The sequence below is a fragment of the Haliotis cracherodii genome, unplaced genomic scaffold, assembly GCF_022045235.1.
Source record: "Haliotis cracherodii isolate W230 unplaced genomic scaffold, xgHalCrac1.p SCAF_3, whole genome shotgun sequence".
NCBI lineage: Eukaryota > Metazoa > Mollusca > Gastropoda > Lepetellida > Haliotidae > Haliotis > Haliotis cracherodii.
In genome coordinates this window covers 42740903-42760843 of record NW_027266286.1, presented here as the reverse complement: position 1 = coordinate 42760843, position 19941 = coordinate 42740903, and the positions used below count along the sequence as shown (strand labels likewise).

The 19941-nt window shown below is 39.6% G+C and overlaps 1 protein-coding gene across 2 annotated transcripts; it reads right to left on the bottom strand.

Moving 5' to 3' along the window:
• Positions 1-369: 369 nt before the first annotated feature.
• LOC139474331 (organic cation transporter protein-like) lies at positions 370-18944 on the bottom strand. Of its 2 annotated transcripts, none has more exons than XM_071257303.1 (11): positions 18865-18944; positions 12714-12863; positions 7946-8183; positions 7313-7416; positions 6612-6766; positions 6159-6327; positions 4685-4897; positions 3091-3317; positions 2660-2841; positions 2406-2557; positions 370-943 (listed from the first exon to the last, which is right to left on the bottom strand). In XM_071257303.1, the coding sequence occupies exons 2-11, from the start codon at positions 12854-12856 to the stop codon at positions 829-831; spliced, it is 1698 nt and encodes a 565-aa protein (XP_071113404.1). In that variant the 5' UTR covers positions 12857-12863; positions 18865-18944; the 3' UTR covers positions 370-828. The 2 variants fall into 2 exon arrangements, with proteins under 2 accessions (XP_071113404.1, XP_071113405.1); XM_071257304.1 differs by lacking the exon at positions 18865-18944 and adding an exon at positions 18445-18514.
• Between the last annotated feature and the right edge of the window lie 997 nt (positions 18945-19941).

Here is a 19941-nt window from a genome sequence, read left to right as displayed (position 1 = left end):
GTAAGATATGGTCGTTCGAGAACTTTCAATATTGGACATTTCCTGCTTCTGTATACAACACAACACAACACAACACAACACAACACAACTTCAAATCGATAACTATCATGACATACAATGTATATCAATGGGTCCCTTGTACTATTCCACGTGTTCATTCTTGGCTAATATAAATCTTAGGGGTGTCATTGTTTGTGTGTGTGTTTCAGACAAAATAATCAAAAACATTTTATAATAAAATGATAAAGTCCACGTTACTCCAACACCTTCTTCATATCAGTTTCAGACATAGTACCTTCACTGTCTCATATATATATATATATATATATATATATATATATATATATATATATATATATATATATATATATATATATATATATATATATATATATATGCACACTTGAATCCAACAGCAAATGATGTGTACATCCCGAGAATCATGACAGCCACCAGTGTCTCCTTTTATTGAAGAGTTTTGGTCGGTCTTGAATATCCTCGCAATCACCCGCACCCCCGATCTTGTTTCAGTGTTCATACTTTCAGCCTCTCGTTTGTCAAGTTCATTATCGATTACTAACAGACTTCCTTGATATATTTGTGATATTGATGACTGCGGCGTTTTGTAACATTCACTCTCACATACAGCACTCATTATGCTGATACCAACCACTGAGATGAAATGTTTATTGAATATTGAATAACAAATTAAATCAAATCACATTTCAATTAGATGACTAAGCTTTTGGTTTCTGTTCACAGAAAGTTGTAGTAGAAATGATCCAGAAATGAGAGAAGTGACGAATGGCATGCTGGCACTACACTTGTCTATACTGATGGGACATCCGAGTCGCTATCACATATCGCCCTGAGATGAAACGTCACATCTTCGTTTCCTGGACGGACACAGGCAGCATGGCTTGCATCAGACGTTTGTTTGGTGCTGCAATGAGAGTTATGCGTTTTCATTTACTTATTTCCGTAAGGATCCTGGTTAGAAAAAATCCCATGCAATCCATGGTAGTATCAAAAGGCGACCATTTGAATGCGTGTCATCGTATTTCGACGGCGTGGGAAGTTGTTCATGATATCAATTACAGGTTTATCTGACCAAGACCTGATTATTTACAAACCATTATCATACAGTGAATTATATAATAATAGCACATATACATATATATATAACCATTATGTATCTTACACATGACCTAATTCAATTGTGTAGTTTGTAAAATGTCCATTAAAAATAATCGTATCTTCCGTGAAGCTCAACGTGTCTCTTTCCGTCAAACTCGAATGAAATTATTTTCCCCTTTTCCTTACTCTTTGAAGATACCTACGTATCTCTAAACCAACTCTCAACACTGATATCATCGCCCGAAATGGTACAGAAGAAGCTAACTTGCCTCTGTCCCATGTGTCTCATTGTATCACCATGCACAGATCAATGACAGCCTAACACAAAGGGAACGGCGTATTGGTTATGTTTAACAACGTCATAAATTGTCTTCCTGTTGAGATGGCGAAGCCCAACGAAATAACTCAAATTTTCAGTGTCGGTATTGCATGGGTTAAATCGCCAAGTGTGTATGATAACATATATATATATATATATATATATATATATATATATATATACAAAACGCCAACAGATTACAGTTTACAATCAAATGTGTTCAACAGATCACGTAGAATGTGTGAGGATATTTCAAAAGGAATTGAATTTGGTGTTTAAATAATTTCTGACGATATCCATAAACTCGAGCTATCGTTTGAAATGTAACATACGGCAGAGTACATTGTAAGTTTATTTCTTATGATTATAAGTTAGAGTGTCCTCACTTAATTGTTTACATTTCAAGCTTCGCCCCAGTTGTCGATTAACTTCTTTGAGAGAAACACGTGAGGCTTCGCGAGGTAACATTTCACTTTATGTTTCCGATAGGATCTGAAACGTAGGGTAACTCAACACGGCATATGTAAATGAAATTTGGTCGTTCCTATGACCTCAAGTTGTAAAGATTCTACTCTATATCTTCATCATTATGACATGCTAAGCACCCGTGAAGAGGGCTCATGTTTTTTCATCAGCATGCCCTTAACTTATGGCGGGGGCACGGGTGGCCCAGTCGTCTAAGGCGCCGCGATTCGCTGTGCAGTGTTGCGTCCCTTGGGCACGCCAGAAACCTATGATTGTGGGTTCGAATTCCGGTTCGACCCGATTATGTTTCTAGGTTTGTCAGCGCCATACCCGTCCGCGTGGGTTTCACCGAAGTAGAAAACGTCCGAGACCTGCAGGCTTTCCTCCCATATTCAGCTGACACGCCGTGATATAACTGGAATACTGTTAAAATCGGCGTTCAACCCAACTCACTTACTCACTCACTTTAACTTATGGCAGTTACCTCCTCATCTTTTCAGCATCTTCGATGGACTCTGGAAGTTCTCTGGTGAGCGTCTCTGGTAGGAAGAGGGCCAGCAGACCAGCCCCAACCATCGAAACCCCGAAGATGATCAGTGGAACAGCTCGTCCAAAGTCACCTGGAATTACCATCGCCTGGAAAGGTAAATGCATAAGCACTGTAACAGCGTCAGTCAGATTACGCTAATCCGTTAATTCGTAAACATCATGTTAGGTAAAGCGGATTAATTAACTTACCAGGTTGGCGATATATGGAGATATGACTCCACCTAGTCTGCCACATATATTGGCCACACCCATTACGGAGTTCCTGATGACGGTTGGGAACAGCTCAGATGAGTACAGCCAGATGATTGCAAAGCTTGCAGATACGAAAGCCCGACCGACTAGTGCCAGAGTTATCGTAAGCCAGGTCAAACCTGAAGAAAATTGAATTTATGGAACATAACATATCTTCATAACGCCGCAGGAAGCAATATTCTACCTATGCTACGGTGGCCTGTAAATTGACCGAAGCTTGGCCAGACACACCAGTGGTTGAATTAATATTACAACGAGGGGAAAGTGATACCGTCATGGAAACGTTAATAAAACAGAAGCTGTTTTTTAGAACTCTACATTTCGACATTCATAAGCTACGGGTTAAGAGCCTTCTGAGAACGCTTTACCTCCAGATCCATACAGGACAGGCAGGATTGTGGCGGTGCAGCAGATGCCACCAAGGATCATGGCCGCACAATGTAGGGACTTCCTGCCGATGCGGTCCAGAAGGAGAATGCAGGCGATGTAGGAGACGAATTCCGTTCCTCCCGCGATCAGGCCGTTGATGTAGACGCTGCCACCGAGATTTGCCACATTGAGGCCTAGACCGTAATATCCGAGACTACACACAAGCCTGAACATGAACAAACAGCATAAATTCGAGGATAATATTTTATGAATCAATAAAGCAAATGATATATGGTTAATAAGCGAGACATATTGGAGTAATAATAATAATAATAATAATAATAATGATGATGATGATGATGATGATGATGATAATGATAACAACAACAACAGTGATAATAATAATAATAAAAATAGGCTGTTTATATTTGGCTTATTTCCAAACCACTGAGGGGCATGATTACCCCGGTCACTGGATCAGTGTGCACTTAAGAATCATTCTCAGCTCCGTGGGGAGTATACAATCCAAGCTGTCTGTGAGGTGCTGAAAGGTTGACAACCACATTGCCATCTCATCCTACCTACATATAAGTTCCATATCACAACGGAGGACACTAGAAATGGACTACACAATTTGAAACGACGTGTGAAATCGAAACAGCTTTTTAAGGTGATAAAAGCATTAAACAATCGGCTACCTCACTGCTACTGATTATTCACAAACCGTATGCTGATATGATATGATACATCAAAGTCCTTTAAAGGTACATTATCGATTCCGGATACTAGTGTGTAAATAACTAGTCAACCAACAAAGACAATAAACAGGGTAGGATGAGGCAAATCGACAAGCAAAACAGAGTGTGTAATGTGTATCGAGATCACAGGAGATAATTATCGAATTGACAAACATGAAGGGTCATTTCAGCTCGGTAATATCAAGAACGGCATGCATCTTTTCCAAAAGAAATGCCAGTACATTCGAAAATGATTCCTTTGTGTTTGTATTCAGGGTTAATGTCTGACTTCTCACAGGTCAAAATAATGTATTTTTTAAATATATACTCCAAATTACCAATATTGTGGAGTGAGTGAGATTGGTTTTACGCCACCTTAAGCCATATTCCAGCAATATCACGTCGGGGGAGACCAGAAATAGGCTTCACGCGTTGTAACCATTTGGGAATCGAACCCGGGTCTTCGGCGTGACGAGCGAATGCATTGACCACCAGGCTACTCCGCCGCACCCACTATTTTGGAACCCACCAGCAGTGGTAAAATGCAAATGATAAGGGACGCCAAGGGGCGCAGTGTATGGTTGCGCCGTTTGCAAGTGAATCAGCCTTGTTTCCACTGTGTCCAGCAGTGTTTCAGCCAGACGACTGTGGGAGGAAAGGTGGAGAAGGCGAGGAAGGTCATAGGAAACCCAAGATCACGGGGATGCAGTGACAGAAAGTTGATGGTAATCGGGAAGAAAATTGGATGAGAACACACAACAAGCTAAGAAAACGCAAATATGCACCGCGTAGCGAGTTGTGGCGCGGTGATCACAGGGGCACCTAAGTTTAAACAGCAGAAATAGTTGAAACATACCAGTTGAGGAAAACGATTACACATCGTGCTACCAGGGTAAGGCTGGTGAATATTTTCCATATAGATTCTGATTTTGTACGGTCGAGTACATTTCCACTGAACAGGTCAGAGGTCAACGTCACTTTGTTGACTTTTGCAGCATGGCGTAAGATTGTCTCCGCCATCTCATATTTCCTCTTGGTGATCAGCCATCGGGGAGATTCGGGAATAAACCTGAAGACGATGGATAAACAGGCTAATGATTAAAATATTCTATAGTAATTAACTATTAACAATTTACACATATTTGTTGTTGAGTGAGTGAATTATACACATATAGGAGGAAGGATGTTAAAATAGGAAACTGCCATCATAGAAATTACCCCTCATCCCAGACAGACGTTTAAACTGTGAGTGTGAAAGTTGTTTAAAGCCACAATCAGCTATATTTTTACAGCGGCCTATAAATGATCATCTTCCCGAAGCAAGAGAGTTAACTGCCTATAAAAGTCTCGTTCCACCCTTGCCGAACTATGCTGGAATCCCTGGGCTCGATTATAACGCGACTAGTGGCTATTACGAGTTATGTCCCTTCTATGCCTCTCCTACGGACCAATCAGATTCCACCTCTGGTATCACTTGCATTTACTTCAAACAAAATGGCGGCGATATGATCGATAATTAAGAAAGATCTATATTAGGATACAACGGGTCTTACATCGCGAAGTGCATCAAATCACATGGGCACCTTGATAAAAACATGAAAAGATTTGGAAATTATCTGTTGACAAATAGTTGGCGGTGCACATGCTTTGCGAATAATGCAATCGACCGAAATCTGCATGACAGTTTACGAATCGGACCTCGATTTCGTTGCGCGATTGTGATTGGACTATGCATATCCTCGACAGTCCAGCCAAAATGTAACTCCATAATACCAGCCTAGTTCGGCAAGGATGGAAACTGGACTTTTATAATCAGTGAACACACTTGCCTAGGGAAGATGATAAATGATCGATTATGAACCAGGCAACCATGAAAGTAATAAGCCACCCAATCAGAACAGGGTTACAAACAACCAGGTCACAGAGCCTGATCATACGATCCATTTTTCTGGGACCCATCCGTAGATAAGTGGTGTAACCTCCGCCCGTAGAGCGGAAGGTCTTGGGTTCGATCTCCGGCCGCGTCATACCAAAAGACGTTAAAAGATGGTACTTGTACTGCATTGCCCTCGGCATTAATGGGCTCGGCTAGGAGTCAGTATTCTGTGTCTGTGTGGGGTATTCATGTTCAACTGCAGCATGGTATCTCAATGGGCTAACACTATCAAATCGACATGGTATCTAAGCGGAATAGCACTTTAAATTAGTCCGGACTAGTACAATCGCCACATGCATACATGTGACTAAAGTACATCTAAGATTATAGTCCATCTAAGATCTGCTTTACCCCCGAAGTACCTTCCATGTCACCATTGCAAAACTACACTTACCAGTAGTAAGCTAGGAAAAGAACTGTTGGTGCCGACACAACGAGTTGTAGATGTTGCCAGTCTCGGATAAAGTAGGCGGCGGCAACAGCGATAAAGTAGCCCGAGGACCAGAAGAATTCAACAATGATACCTGTCCATCGACGCTTGGAAGGGCCAACTAGCTCCACACCTGGAATAATAATCTGGGCCATAGAAACAGAACTCGGAAAGCAAAGGCGCGAGTTACCTTGACTGTGGTTGAAGATCAGTACGAAATTCGGGTGCGTATTATATACTCAAAACAAGTTCAAGAACACCCACATTTGGGAAGCTGTGGGTTGCAAAATGTGTGACACCACCAATTATGGTTATTCTTTTGTGTATAAAGGGAGGGGGTAATTATACATACAAATATGACACCATTGTGCACGCTTATGCGAAACATTACATCAAAGAAATAATTAAATCATTTACCCACAACAAAGCCGTTCATCCAGATCGCTGTGCTCGACATGCCGTTGAAGAACATTAGGAAGGCGAAGACGGCAAAACTTGTGGCGAATGAGATGGAGATGGAGGCCACAATGTGAAAGAGGACGCCCACCATAAACATCTTCTTTCTACCAATGCTGGGGAAAGTATTCACAGAGAATGTAGTTTTAGATGATTAAAGAGACATGGGGATGTTGTTCACTCATTTATCCCTGGAAGGCGTGCTTGATGAAATTATAATGTGTTCATGTTTACTCATATATGTGATGATATATAACTTGCAATAAATAAATCATAGCTCCAAGCACATGACATATGAATAAATCAGTATCTTAGAGTTGTAGTGGGTAAAACTTCAGTGATTAATAGTTCACTGGTTCTTGGTCTTTAGCTGATTACAGAATGTATTTCTCCTGAGTTATTTAAATATCATTACCTCTGTAACAGGCTCATGAATAATATTACTGAGAATCTATTCTAGCGCTACTGAGTCTCGTATTTAATTATAATTAACAGAAGTGCTTATTGTTTATGCCCTTGTAAACAGTGCTCATGTTTATGTAATTTTTTATTATTTCGATTAAAACAAGCCATTTAATTATTCTATTCATACGGTGTTAGCGTCCGATATGCTACCAGATGGCTTCTTATGTGTCATTACTGATGATCGACCATATACTTACAAATCCGCCGGAGGAGCGACAACAGCACACCCAACCAGGGACCCAAGCATAAACATCATCTGTACGTGGGACTTGTACATCTTCACGTCACACACCCAGTCAAACTAGAACGGAGGAATAGAGTGTCTCAAATTCAAGGCCAAATGTCAACTCAATGTTGTATGAAATCCCAAAGGAATCAGTTCGGTGACGTTTATCACTCAGTGAAACCCACGAAGCACGAGTGTTGTGCTGAAAATTAAAGATCATTATCATGGCAACTTGGGATTGAACTTAAGGTCAGTAAATCCTGGCACGGCTAACGGGCGCAACTGTTCACAGCCAGTTATTTGCCTCAATGCAAAGTTGAGCCTCAAGGTTGTCCATAAACCTTGGTCCATCCAACATGCCTATGCTCACGGGTTTCATCAAAGAGGCAAACGACTACGGCCTGATTATCTACATGTCAGAATTGTCGACTTGTCAAGAAATGACTCTCTCTCTCTCTCTCTCTCTCTCTCTCTCTCTCTCTCTCTCTCTCTCTCTCTCTCTCTCTCTCTCTCTCTCTCTCTCTCTCTCTCTGAACACACTGAAATAAATTGTACTCTTTTACTTCCATACATGATGGATATATTACTCAGAAAAAAACAATACCCTTGTCACGATGTTCGAGCCAAACGTCTCTTCATCATAAACCAATCTATTACACGTGTGGGTTGAGTTGGTGTATTCTTCGCCACCCGTCTTTGAGTTATTGATGACTTCATATACGTGGCATGACGAATAGAGTTGTGTCCCTTTGTCTGCTATAGGAATGGCGGCGTTGACTGCACGCGCATGCTGCTCCCCTTGTATCGTATAGGTGTCGTTGTCTAAACCAGGAACTGCACACCTACAACAAAATATGCTAGGACGAACACGTTTTGACGACATTGCTATTGTTAGCCACAGGAAACCCAGTGCGGATCAGTAAGGCCAATCAATTCTTGACGGATGGTCGAAGTAATACACAATAGAAAAACTCTATTGTTAATGTATGGCCGGTATGAAGAGATGAATTACAAATTTACCTTTTTCTGATGGGAATTTTGGTGAAATATGACAGAAAAGATTACAATATTTAGAGTTCATGACATGAGAACTAATAATAGTGTTTATAGGACAACAAAGACATACAATGTTGGTGGTTAGGTGTGGTGAAATAGGGTTTGACGTAACGTGTGAGTGGCTCCTGTTACTAGTCGGGACTTTAGCTAGTGTTAGTTCACTGAGATATCATGCCACAGTTTAACATGAATACACCACCCAGACACAGTATCCTGACTCCAAGCCGACCAGTCCTTGTTGTACTGGTTGTTACCCTGCCTGGCTCTCGGCATTCAGGGGCTAACACAAGTATACTGTGTCTGAGTGGAGGATTCATGTTAAACTGTGGCATGATATATCAGTGGGTTAGCACTATGACACGGGCATTATTCTCACTAGTACAAGCATACACACACGTGCAGGTGGTGATTGGCAGTAATAACGGTGTTGAATTTTGCACAAGGGTAGTCATTGAGCTCCTCCTCAAACCCGGAAGTTAGGTTTTGTTGTCTCGCAAAACATCGAGTTTCTTGATGTTGGCACTTTAGTGCGTGTTGACGGAAACATAAATTCTTTACGATACATTGAGGCCACTGTCAGTAATGTGTGGCATGTAGCGGCCACACCGTGTGAAAGATCCTTTACCTGGAAATATAAGATAGCAGCGCGATAAATCGCAAAAAACAATGAAGCACGAAGTGCAACTTGATAACGTATATTGGACGACGTCATTTTTGAGAGGGGAGTGTCTAGTGAGTTGTTCCTAATATATGTAGCTGTGCAATGCATCCAAATGCGGGAGAGATAAGGCCATCGTCATTGCGAGAAAATATACAGATAAACGACACGGTGTCACGGGTTTGTTGTTGTTTTTGTTGTTGTTGTTTTTGTTTTGTTGTTGTTGTTTTTGTTGTTTTTTGGGGGGTGGGGGTGGGGGTGGGGTGAGATTATGCGGCAAATACCCACCAGGGCATAAAATGGACTTGTCCAACATTGCTGAGGTCGGATTTCATTGAGGGAGTCATCACGTGGGGGGGGGCACGTGTGGCCCAGTCGTCTAAGGCGCCGCGATTCGCTGTGCAGAGTTGCGTCCCTTGGGCACGCTAGAAACCTATGATTGTGGGTTCGAATCCCGGTTCGCCCCAATTACGTTTCTAGGTTTGTCAGCACCATACCCGTGCTCGTGGGTTTCACCGAAGTGGTATATGTCTGAGACCTGAATCACTTCGGGCTTTCCTCCCACATTAAGCTGACACGCCGCGATAGAACTGGAATACTGTTAAAAGCGGCGTTAAACCCATCTCACTCACTCACTCACTCATCTTTGTCGTGCTATTTCAAGACTGCAACGGGGTATTGTGATTTGGAGAAAGTAAACTAAACAAACGAACCCATCTTTGTGTTGCAATCATTTGTAATCCTTGCGTCCAATATGGGGATCAAACTAGTTATTGTCGTCAGTATTGTCGGTCACGGGTAGGGGTTCACTTGTACTTCTTCCGAAATCACGAATTCATCTTCCGTGAAGCATCCACACCCCATGTTAACTCTAAAACTATTGTCACTGTCAGAATCGGACACATCGGCAAGTTGTGATCAGGATACCGCAAAAAGAAACGAAGTAAGCAGGGTCGATGCTTCATCATAAACACAGAATAGTCTCATAAAATAAATGAAAGTACCGAGACGCGAATAATAAACGCCAAAGAAGTAACAGTATGTTTCGCACACTATTTTGTCACCGAATAGTGAACTCAATTTGTGATGAAAATGGTCTTAGTCACATTTCCGTTGTTGAAAGAAAGATGATCATATGTCAATGCTTTTATCCCGTTCATACGAGGAAAGTGGAGCGTACAAATGTCCATTGTCTATTTGTGGATAAGAGAATATCTAACAGCTAAAAAGGGGTGAAAAAAACGTTTGCTTTGCCGTGAACGTGTGCAGCCGACCATGACCGTGAACGGATGCTTGCTTGTTTGAGTGCGAATGGGATGGGCGGGCTTGTGCGATAAAGCATGTCATTTTAGAGGACATTGCTTCCATCATGACCATATCTGAGCCTATTTCTGCCTCCGCTGTGTCAGCCTTTGAAATTGATAGACAGGACTAAAGTGCAAATAAACCTTATCTAAGAACCGCTTTCGATGTTTAGATACGATATTTGCATTAGCGATGTTATAATTACGGTCTATCCAATTCTGCAAAGTTGTATATACCCATGAAACTTACACGCTAGAGTAGATATGATTAGGCTTTAGAACAAACTGGTCGAGGGTCCAACTCGAATGTTAATACTTCTTTGCATTCCTCTCAACACCACAACCCATGACACTACCGTTATCTGCCAAGGAGATTGATCAATTGAGATGCATTCTGGATGACTTTTAAATGCGTCAATGAGCCAATGAATTACAGCTGCAGTCGCCGTCAGGTTTATTCTACTGGGCTAGCCTTGTGATACATGGTAGCCGATCATTCTTACATATAAGGTTTATTGAACTTCAATATACTCTGGATTTCCTCTCCCACAACGCCCCTCAATCCAGCGACTTTCAAGCGGATCTTAAACTGATGGAGAGGTGGTTATTTGGAGTATGACTTTTTAATGTCAATTGGCACCTTTAACTACGACTTTAACTACAAGAAAGTAAAGAATCTTCATGATTTATGGCGAATTTGGAAGAATGCCACTTCCTATAAAAGTATATAAGAGAATGATAAACGTCTGGCATAAAACGGCAGAAGCTCTCGCACTTAGTTTATAATTATGTTTATCATGATTCAAGAAGTAATGGGCATAATAATAAGTGGTTAGAATGTAGAACTGATTTTACTCAACTGTTGTGGTTTATGTAACGTGAGTGATAATCCTTTTTCAGTTACAACTAAGTGGCTTACAAGCCTTGTCGAAAATACTTTAAAGGACCAGTTTCTTCAAGAATGGCCATGCAATACCATATTTACATCTAAAGGCAGTATATATAAGAATATCAAATTTTTAGCTCTCTTTTGAAAAATGCCTCTTACTTAACGAAAACATGTCTGTTCCACTATGAAATTTTGATTCCCGGTAGAAACCAGTAGCTGAAAAAAACGTTAGTAGAGATGAACGAACATGCCAACTATGTACCTCCCCTGTAGTAGCTGGTGGATATCAATATTTATTTAAATGTGGATTATTTGCTCTCTAAAGATCGCTACACATTCCCGTATATTATTTTAAGTTCCCCAATATCCATAAATTGGCAAGACTATTTTCCAACAACGGCACTTAACACTTGAGCGCTTAAGCAGAGATGCATATTTTTTTTGGCAGATGTAAAGTCCTTCAATATGAGACCATTAAACTCTAAGTCAGTAGTGTCTCAATCTTACACAAAGCAGCTAATGAGGTCGGCCCTATCAAGGACTGTTGGGACGTTAACCAGTTGCGGTGTTGACATAGGAACTCTTGGTTTAACTTGAGGTTGTGAACACACAGTTCGCCAGACCTACTCCAAATATATATGGTCAGTTTGACTTGGTACATCTGTGGAGGATATCATGTTCTGGTAAGCTTGCTTCGAACGTTTTTTGGTCTACTCGACCAGGAAATGTCCTGCTGAAAGGTGAACTTGACCCTTCCTAATACTAGTAGTATTTTTGAATGATAGCGGTGTTCCCTGGTTCTGATCTGGCTCAGCTTTATTAGAACAATCCAGTTTCGTCAACGCTCTGCAACCTTGTACAGATCAGGTGTCCATCATCAGATCTTAAAAATGACAATGACGCAAACGGAGGAGCTCGAGTCTGACATTCTTCCTCCTTTACAAAGTATGGTCTCATAAACTCGGTTTACAAGGAATTTCAAATTTTGTGTGGTCAATGCAGAACTAACAATTAGGCTGGACGCTCCTTCCGTAGAGGCGGGGCATGCTGGGCATGATGGCGAGGAAATTAAGATGATAGTCACAGGTCATCAAATGTATTTATAGATGCTGTCAAACTGGACAGACATGTGTCTATGTCTTTGTGCTAAGGGATATGCCTTCCCGTGCAAATTTAGCATATGATAACTGCAGTTTCTGTTTAACATCTCAAATCTGGCTTAGCTACCAGGTCATGCTTAGCATCATGTCAATATGTTAACTGATAAAGGGTTCGGGTGTTCTGTTGGGTTACATGTTTTCTTCTGTTAAATTGTTGCCCAACCTGTACCTTTGTATATCGCTCTTATTTTACATGTCCATATATAGGAATCAAAACTGTGATCAAGTGCGCCCAATGCGAACATGGACGTCAATGTTACATTTTACCAGTGATAAAGTATATCCTGTTTGAAGACGAAGTTTACCTGTGATCCGGGACGCCGAGTGTGAAGACGGTTATCATGATCTGTATTCCCAAGGACACCATCGGGATACAGAGGAGGACATACAGCCTCTTCTGGTAGGTTCCAAACTCCCCAAGGTCTTTCAGTATGTCATCATACTTCATAGTGGGTCTGCAATTCATTCGAAAATTATGAAGAAAGGTAATGTGACAATAAATGTACAATTAACAGTAGGAGGTACGAAATATAATTTGTTATTTTTTAGTAGAGCAGTATGAAGGTCCGTTGTCGTGTACTGACTCTCGTGACCTCTGGTCTGTTTTGTGTAATACGGTAAAGTAAATCTATTGACCAAATATGAAATAAATGCGAAAGCGACTGTTAAAGAAAAACAGTTAATAAAATGGAGTTTCTTATAATACACTTATGCTTATGACATGTATTACAAGCTGAAGTCGAATGTCAATATCATGAAGATTTTATACTTGATGAGATTGACCATTACTGAGAAATCCACAAGGCTATAAATCGTTTGAAGAATGGCACATCCCCTGGTGTTGATGACGTGGTCATTGAAATGTTAAAATGTTGTGAAAATGTCATAACTACTTTCCTACGAAATTTGTTCAATAAGTTGTTTGATTCTGAATTATTTCCTGACATTTGGACGAAAGCGATCATCCTTCCTCTACATAAGAAAGCTAACAAAAATAATCTAGATAACTTCAGAGGGATATTTCTATTGTGTACAGTTAGTAAGGTTTACACACGTATCTTAAACTCTAGACTTACAAACTTGGCTAATATTAAGAAGTAAACTACCCAAAACACAAGCAGCCTAAGACAGGGATATTCTCCTGCTGATCACATATTCACGTTGAATACAATTGTTAAAAACTGTTTATCGAAAAGACAAAGGAAATTATACGTTGTTTTGTTGATTTTAAAGGGGCACTGATCTAACGCAATTCCCCGGGACTGGTTGTTGCCTTTGTTATTGTTTTTTCCCAGTGAGTACCCGGATGTAGAGCAGAAATCTAGACTAGCTCGCGACCTCTGTTGCGCCATTCGTAAGCGCATTAGTCACTTTTATGGATACCGGTAGTAATAAGAGCGTATGGTCACATTGATCAACAAAATGAAATACAGTTTTCGAGATAATAAGGAAATGTAGGCATCTTTGTGGGTAGCATCGGTAATGGTGACGAAGTTTTGATAAGTCACTTGCTTGGTAATTTTGCGATTTTCGTTTACACTATTTTGACTTGCAACACAAAGTATATATTTCACCTGAGCATTGCTTTTTTTTATAGTGTGTATATTTTTTTACTGTCAAAATGTGTAACATATTTATTAAACGTCTAAATATTCAGTTATTTTACAAAGTGACTGAAAAACATTTCCATCTGTATTATTATGATAACGAATTCCAAACATTTTGATGTTTAATGTCATCACCAAGAGACTGAAAATGTTACGTTGAAAATACATTTCTATGTTGTTTGGCTTCTAATCCTACATAATAATCTGCTGTGATGTTTGTAGGCCCTTTTGATCGTCTTAATCAATCTGGACAGATTTTTTAGTCAAAATGACTGAAATATTTACACATTTTAAAAATTGCCTGAGAGAATCACATTTTACAAATTGACGGTAATCTATACACGCTTACAAAGGAAATGACCTGTGAAAACAACGTCTATCGCGCATTGAAGAATTTCCCAACCAAGACGTAGGAAAACAAGAACGAATCGGTTCAAATGAAGGAAAACAAAATGCAAATACCACAATTACAACTTACCAAATTAATGTGTATAAATAGGCAGCTTCCTTATTCGAGGAATGTATCCATGAATATCCACACAAAGGAATAATATCCCAATCGTCTGCAGCTATACAAAATAACTTATTCGATGTCACGTGTCTCTGTAACTATCAAATATTCTAAAAGATATATATCGTTTCGAGCGTCAAGTCTCAAGGGTCGGCTGAGAAAGGCCACGTGACAACTATTTTCATTACGTCGACGGTTCCTAATAAATCCATTGAGTTTGATAACAATGAGCAACCAATCAACGTATTATCAGTTAACCCTTTGAACAAATTGTATGTTGTTTTTACATCGGCACTTCACGCCATGATATGAGTGTATTCCCTTTGTTTTAGTAAACCTAGACATGTAAACACTCACTTTTGACATATCCACTGTGCAAGATAACAGTGATTAATCAATCAACGTATTTTCTGTTAATCCTTTGATGACTAGGAACGATCCGTTGATTTACCAAAAAAAGTAAATCAACTGATCATTCATCTCTTGCTGGGCTGCCACGTGCATATTACATAACCTCACTTCAAACCTGGATTTAGATTGAATAATTACCCCAGACACAATAAATGCCAAATGAGAACCTTTGTCAGGTAATCTAAGTGGTGCTACCACTAATTGTACCTGTAATAAATTCATTAACTGAGCATCAAGTGAATGACGACAAATACACAAGTGTAGGGTTATACGAGAAAACGTGTATGACAACAAGGGAGTAGTAATCGTATTACACAATCCGAAATCCGAAAATGCTTTCACTGCATGGATACTTTTTTTAGTATTAATCTATAACCATCTGGGGTATTTCAAAATGACGACTTCCGATGAGCTCCGCCGTTCTTTTTGTCTGTTTGTTTAGGCTGAAGAAATTATTTAACGTGCGCCCTTTGTCGAATCTTTATAGATCACAGTTAACCAATCAGTGTTTATGCAAAAATACGTAAAACAAATATTGCCTCCAGCCTCCAAGTTTATTTAGCTGTCCTTGCAGACGGTAGCCCAATCTCTGGTCACGCTCAGTTCCGTTGCGTATCATCCGGGTACTCACGGGGGAAAAAAACAATAACAAAGGCAACAACCAGTCCGGGGAATGGCGTTAGATCAGTGCCCCTTTAAAAAAGCGTTTGATTCAGTAAACCACCTTAAGCCATGGGGGTGTCTGCTCGATGTAGGCTTGGGTGGAAAGATGATGATAGCACTAAAGGGAATCTATGCTTCGGTGAGAGTGTGTGTGAGATGTAATGATAACATTTATACAGAATATTTTGATTGTCCTAAAGGAGTTAAACAAGGCTGTATATATAAGGGCTCTATTATTTTCCTTGTTCATCAATGAACTGTCAAATGGTGTTTCATCACATGGGAAACACGGCGTTCAATTATTTCCAGACTTGTTTGAAAAGTTATTATCATTGTTAACCGATGATGTAATTCTTGTCTCTGACACAGTAACTGGTTTACAGAACCAGCTTAATATTCTTGAAAAGTTTACAGATTGACAAGGATTAACGATAAATTTAGATAATTTAGATAGTAAAGTCCTACGTAGAAGATAGTAAGTCCTACGTAGGAGATACTAAGTCCTACGTAGAAGATAGTAAGTCCTACGTTGGAGATACTAAGTCCTACGTAGAAGATACTAAGTCCAACGTAGGAGATAATAAGTCATACGTAGAAGATACTTAGACAAAAAAACATCGCCGTGGCCCTACTACGCTTCCGTTGATGAGGCTTAGAGCCGGGCTACCAAGAATTCAGGTAAACGAAAGTAGATGGGCCGATATTGATGTACGTTTACGGCTCTGCTCCATATGTGAAACAAGTGTAGAGGATGAATATCATTTTACCTTAGAATGAGAATATTACAAAGATATAAGACAACTGTACTTACCAACAACATTTTGCCATATTCCAACAATTACTTGGAAAACTATGCAAATACCTGTATTACAGCTATGAAAGAAGACGTAATTATGAAAAGCCTGTAAATCTAAAATTTGTACCTGACATTACCTTTTTTCATGTACCACACTACTTCAAACGTATGCATTCTATATGGGCCAGTGGCCTCAGTACAAATAAAAGACTACACCACATACTCTAAATCGTACAATGGACTGACTATAAGCAGAGATTTCTTAAGAATATGGAAGTGGTATTGTCCCTTTCATCTATAATTATGATTTAGTTTGTTCTTTGTACAACTGCTTATCAAACATATATTTCATGAATTAGTTAAAATGTACACTATATAATAAATATGCACAGACAACTACTGCGGTAACATAGATGGAGTGTGGGAGTTGGGATTAACGCTGCTTCTTCCAGTATTCTAGTTATATATCGGCGTTTCAGCTTCATGTTGTAGGAAAGTCCGCAGTTATACAGGTCTCAATCGTTTACCATTTTTGTGAAACCTACGAACACGGGTGTGGTGCTGACAAACCTGGAAACATAATCGGGGCGTTACACAACTGGATCACCCGTGCCCACGACACAACGTGACATGGCAAGGAAGAGATGTTACTGCAGTCTGAGAGTCATTCGTAACAACATACTGAAGTAAATCAAGCATATCTTATAGTTATGAATATTACATATCAATCGTCAACGTAACCCACTACAATATGCACATCTCACATATCATGTCCTATATCATCATCAACATATCTGATTTACGTAAAGTATGCTCTTGCTGTCAACCATCAGTTATTACGACGTAACTCGTTCCACATGCTGTCATACGGTATGTGAGTATGGTGTTACGCCGCTTTTAGCAATATTTAAGCAATACTGCGGCGGGAAATCCAGAAATGGGCTTCCAACTGCAAACATCAACAAAATGATAATTATATGATCATAATGTCCTTGTGTCGGATATATGGCTTCTACATTGACTTACATGTAGGTACATATGCCCTAGTTATATGTTTGGGCCTGCACTCAACTCAATAACCTAAGAAGAAACCTGTATCCAATAATAAGAATATACTTATAATTGGAGGAACGAAAACCAAACACACGTGTGGACAATTAATAGTTTTAGCACTAATAGTAGTAGTAATAGTAGTAGTAGTAGTAGTAGTAGTAGTAGTAGTAGTAGTAGTGGTGGTGGTAGTTGTGTTGGTAGAAGTAGTGTAGTAGCAGTAGAAGTAGTAGGAATATTATTAGTAGTAGTAGTTGTATTATTTTTATTAGTAGTAGTAGTAGTAGTAGTAGAAGTGTAGTAATAGTAATAGCAGTAGTAGTAGAAGCAGCAGTAGTAATAGCAGTAGTAGTGGTGGTAGTAGTAGTGGTAGTAGTAATAGTGGAAGAAGTAGTCGTAGTCGTAGCAGCGACAGCAGTAGTGGTATTACTAGTAGTAGCAGAAATAGTTGTAGCAGTATTAGTGGTAGTGGTAGTAGTAGTAGTAGTAGTAGTAGTAGTAGTAGTAGTAGTAGTAGTAGTAGTAGATCCCAATAAACATTTTAAATTAAAAACGTATTTTATTCTGGCACCTAAATACATCCGAAAACGACCAGTCACATACTATGGAAAAGGTATTCCTATTTGTAATTAATTGTGTTGATGCTGTGTGTAAATATTTATTTCATATTTCTCTTCAAATGAATATCAATAACACACAAGCCTTACCACCTCATAATATTAAACGTAGAAATGAAAACAAACAATTTATATCGTATATTGAAAGAATGTAAAGAAGAACAGAAATGTAACTAGCAAAAGAATTAGTTATACGATGAAAATATACTATTAATGTGTATTCATCATGATCTTTAAACTGCTCAAATGACCAAATAGATGTGTATGTTCATTATGCTGTCCTTGATATATGTCAAGGATAGTTTCATTATCATTGTCTCCTCATGATAGCTGTACTGGCACGAGTTAGCCATCCTAATAAGGCACAACCAAATATCTTACTTTTCATGTACATGCAGCTAAAATTCGAAATGAAGACTATTTTCAAGATGATCATGGCACCTCCCACGACGATCTCTGATCGCTGTCTGCAAAGTCGTTTCATGTAATCTTTAGCCTTTAGCTGGCACATGGCTTGCAGTCTCATGGAGTACTTGAGATCAAGAGAAGGTTATTGAAGATACAGACTCTAATCTGAATGTTGTCAGCCAAACGAACTTTGTATTATATTCGTTGCATGAAACGACTCGGAGACATGACGACATTTAGTCAGCATGTCTGTTTAGAAAAGCATCATAAAAATGTTTCTGAACCATGTGCAATTAGATAAGAAACTTAGATTTCATTGTTCATAACATATATTGGCAATGAATCATGTATGTGCACTTTCCTTTTGCAATAATAAAATAAGAGAACGCTCACCTTTCGTGGACAGAACGCAATAGCTGAGGCGTATGTGTTTGGGATATAACCGTCCTTCAGGGTCAGAATTTGACTAGACGTGTATGTAGTTGTGACCCACTTCAGTTTCTGGGGTTATGTTGAACAGATAACAAACTGTTTGCCCAAGTGATCTGATGTCACATTGACATTATCAGAGATAACACACATCAGCTTCTTGTCATTTGGGGATATATACGTCTTTCTTTAGACGAACATCTAAAGTTCGTGGCGCTGAGCTTTATTGAGTGATTTTAAAATATTTTGTCATATCACACCGTTGTACTTGACATAATGATTCTAATCTGCTTCAGTGCAATACACAGTATTATATTTTTCCCCATTGTGAATTTAGGATCGAGGCGTTAATATGTGATAGATGATAAAATATATGAATAAACTGCTCAAGACAAGTAGCGTTCACACGATAGGACTACAGGTTAAGCATCCGGCGCGGTTCACATGCATATGTAGAACAAAGAGATATGAAATGATAAGGAATAGTTTTATGTAATTTCTGGATTGAATGCGACTGTCATTACATCACGATACTATCGGCAACGACAATACTTGCTAGTCCCACTCCATGCTCAATGAACACGAACCAGATCCAGTTTGCGATCTTTCCTCTTTGTTTCTTAAATTTATAAATAATGTTCGACATCTTTTTTATGGTGTAAGAGCAAGTTAGCGAGTGCCCGCGTAAACACGAGACTTACATAAATGTTCCATGTATGAGTGAACCTTGGTGACGAGTTCGGTAATACTGATGTAGACGAGATTGAGCATGTCTGGTGGTATGAGTTTAAGTTCGCTGTGCACTCGAACGATATGTTAATGGACTATTTATTTGAATGCAGGCAAAATTAAATTGGGGTATGCCAAGGCCAGGGTCGTCAATAGCGGACGGGGCATCCATTGACACCAGGCTGAATTCAGGAAGTGCGTCCATGAAGTGTGGCTTGATGGTTCTGTGAGGAATTTGTGGAGCTAGTGGACGTGACGAGTCATCATCAGTGACAATCTCACCGGCCAGATTTACAGGGACGTTTTCCATTC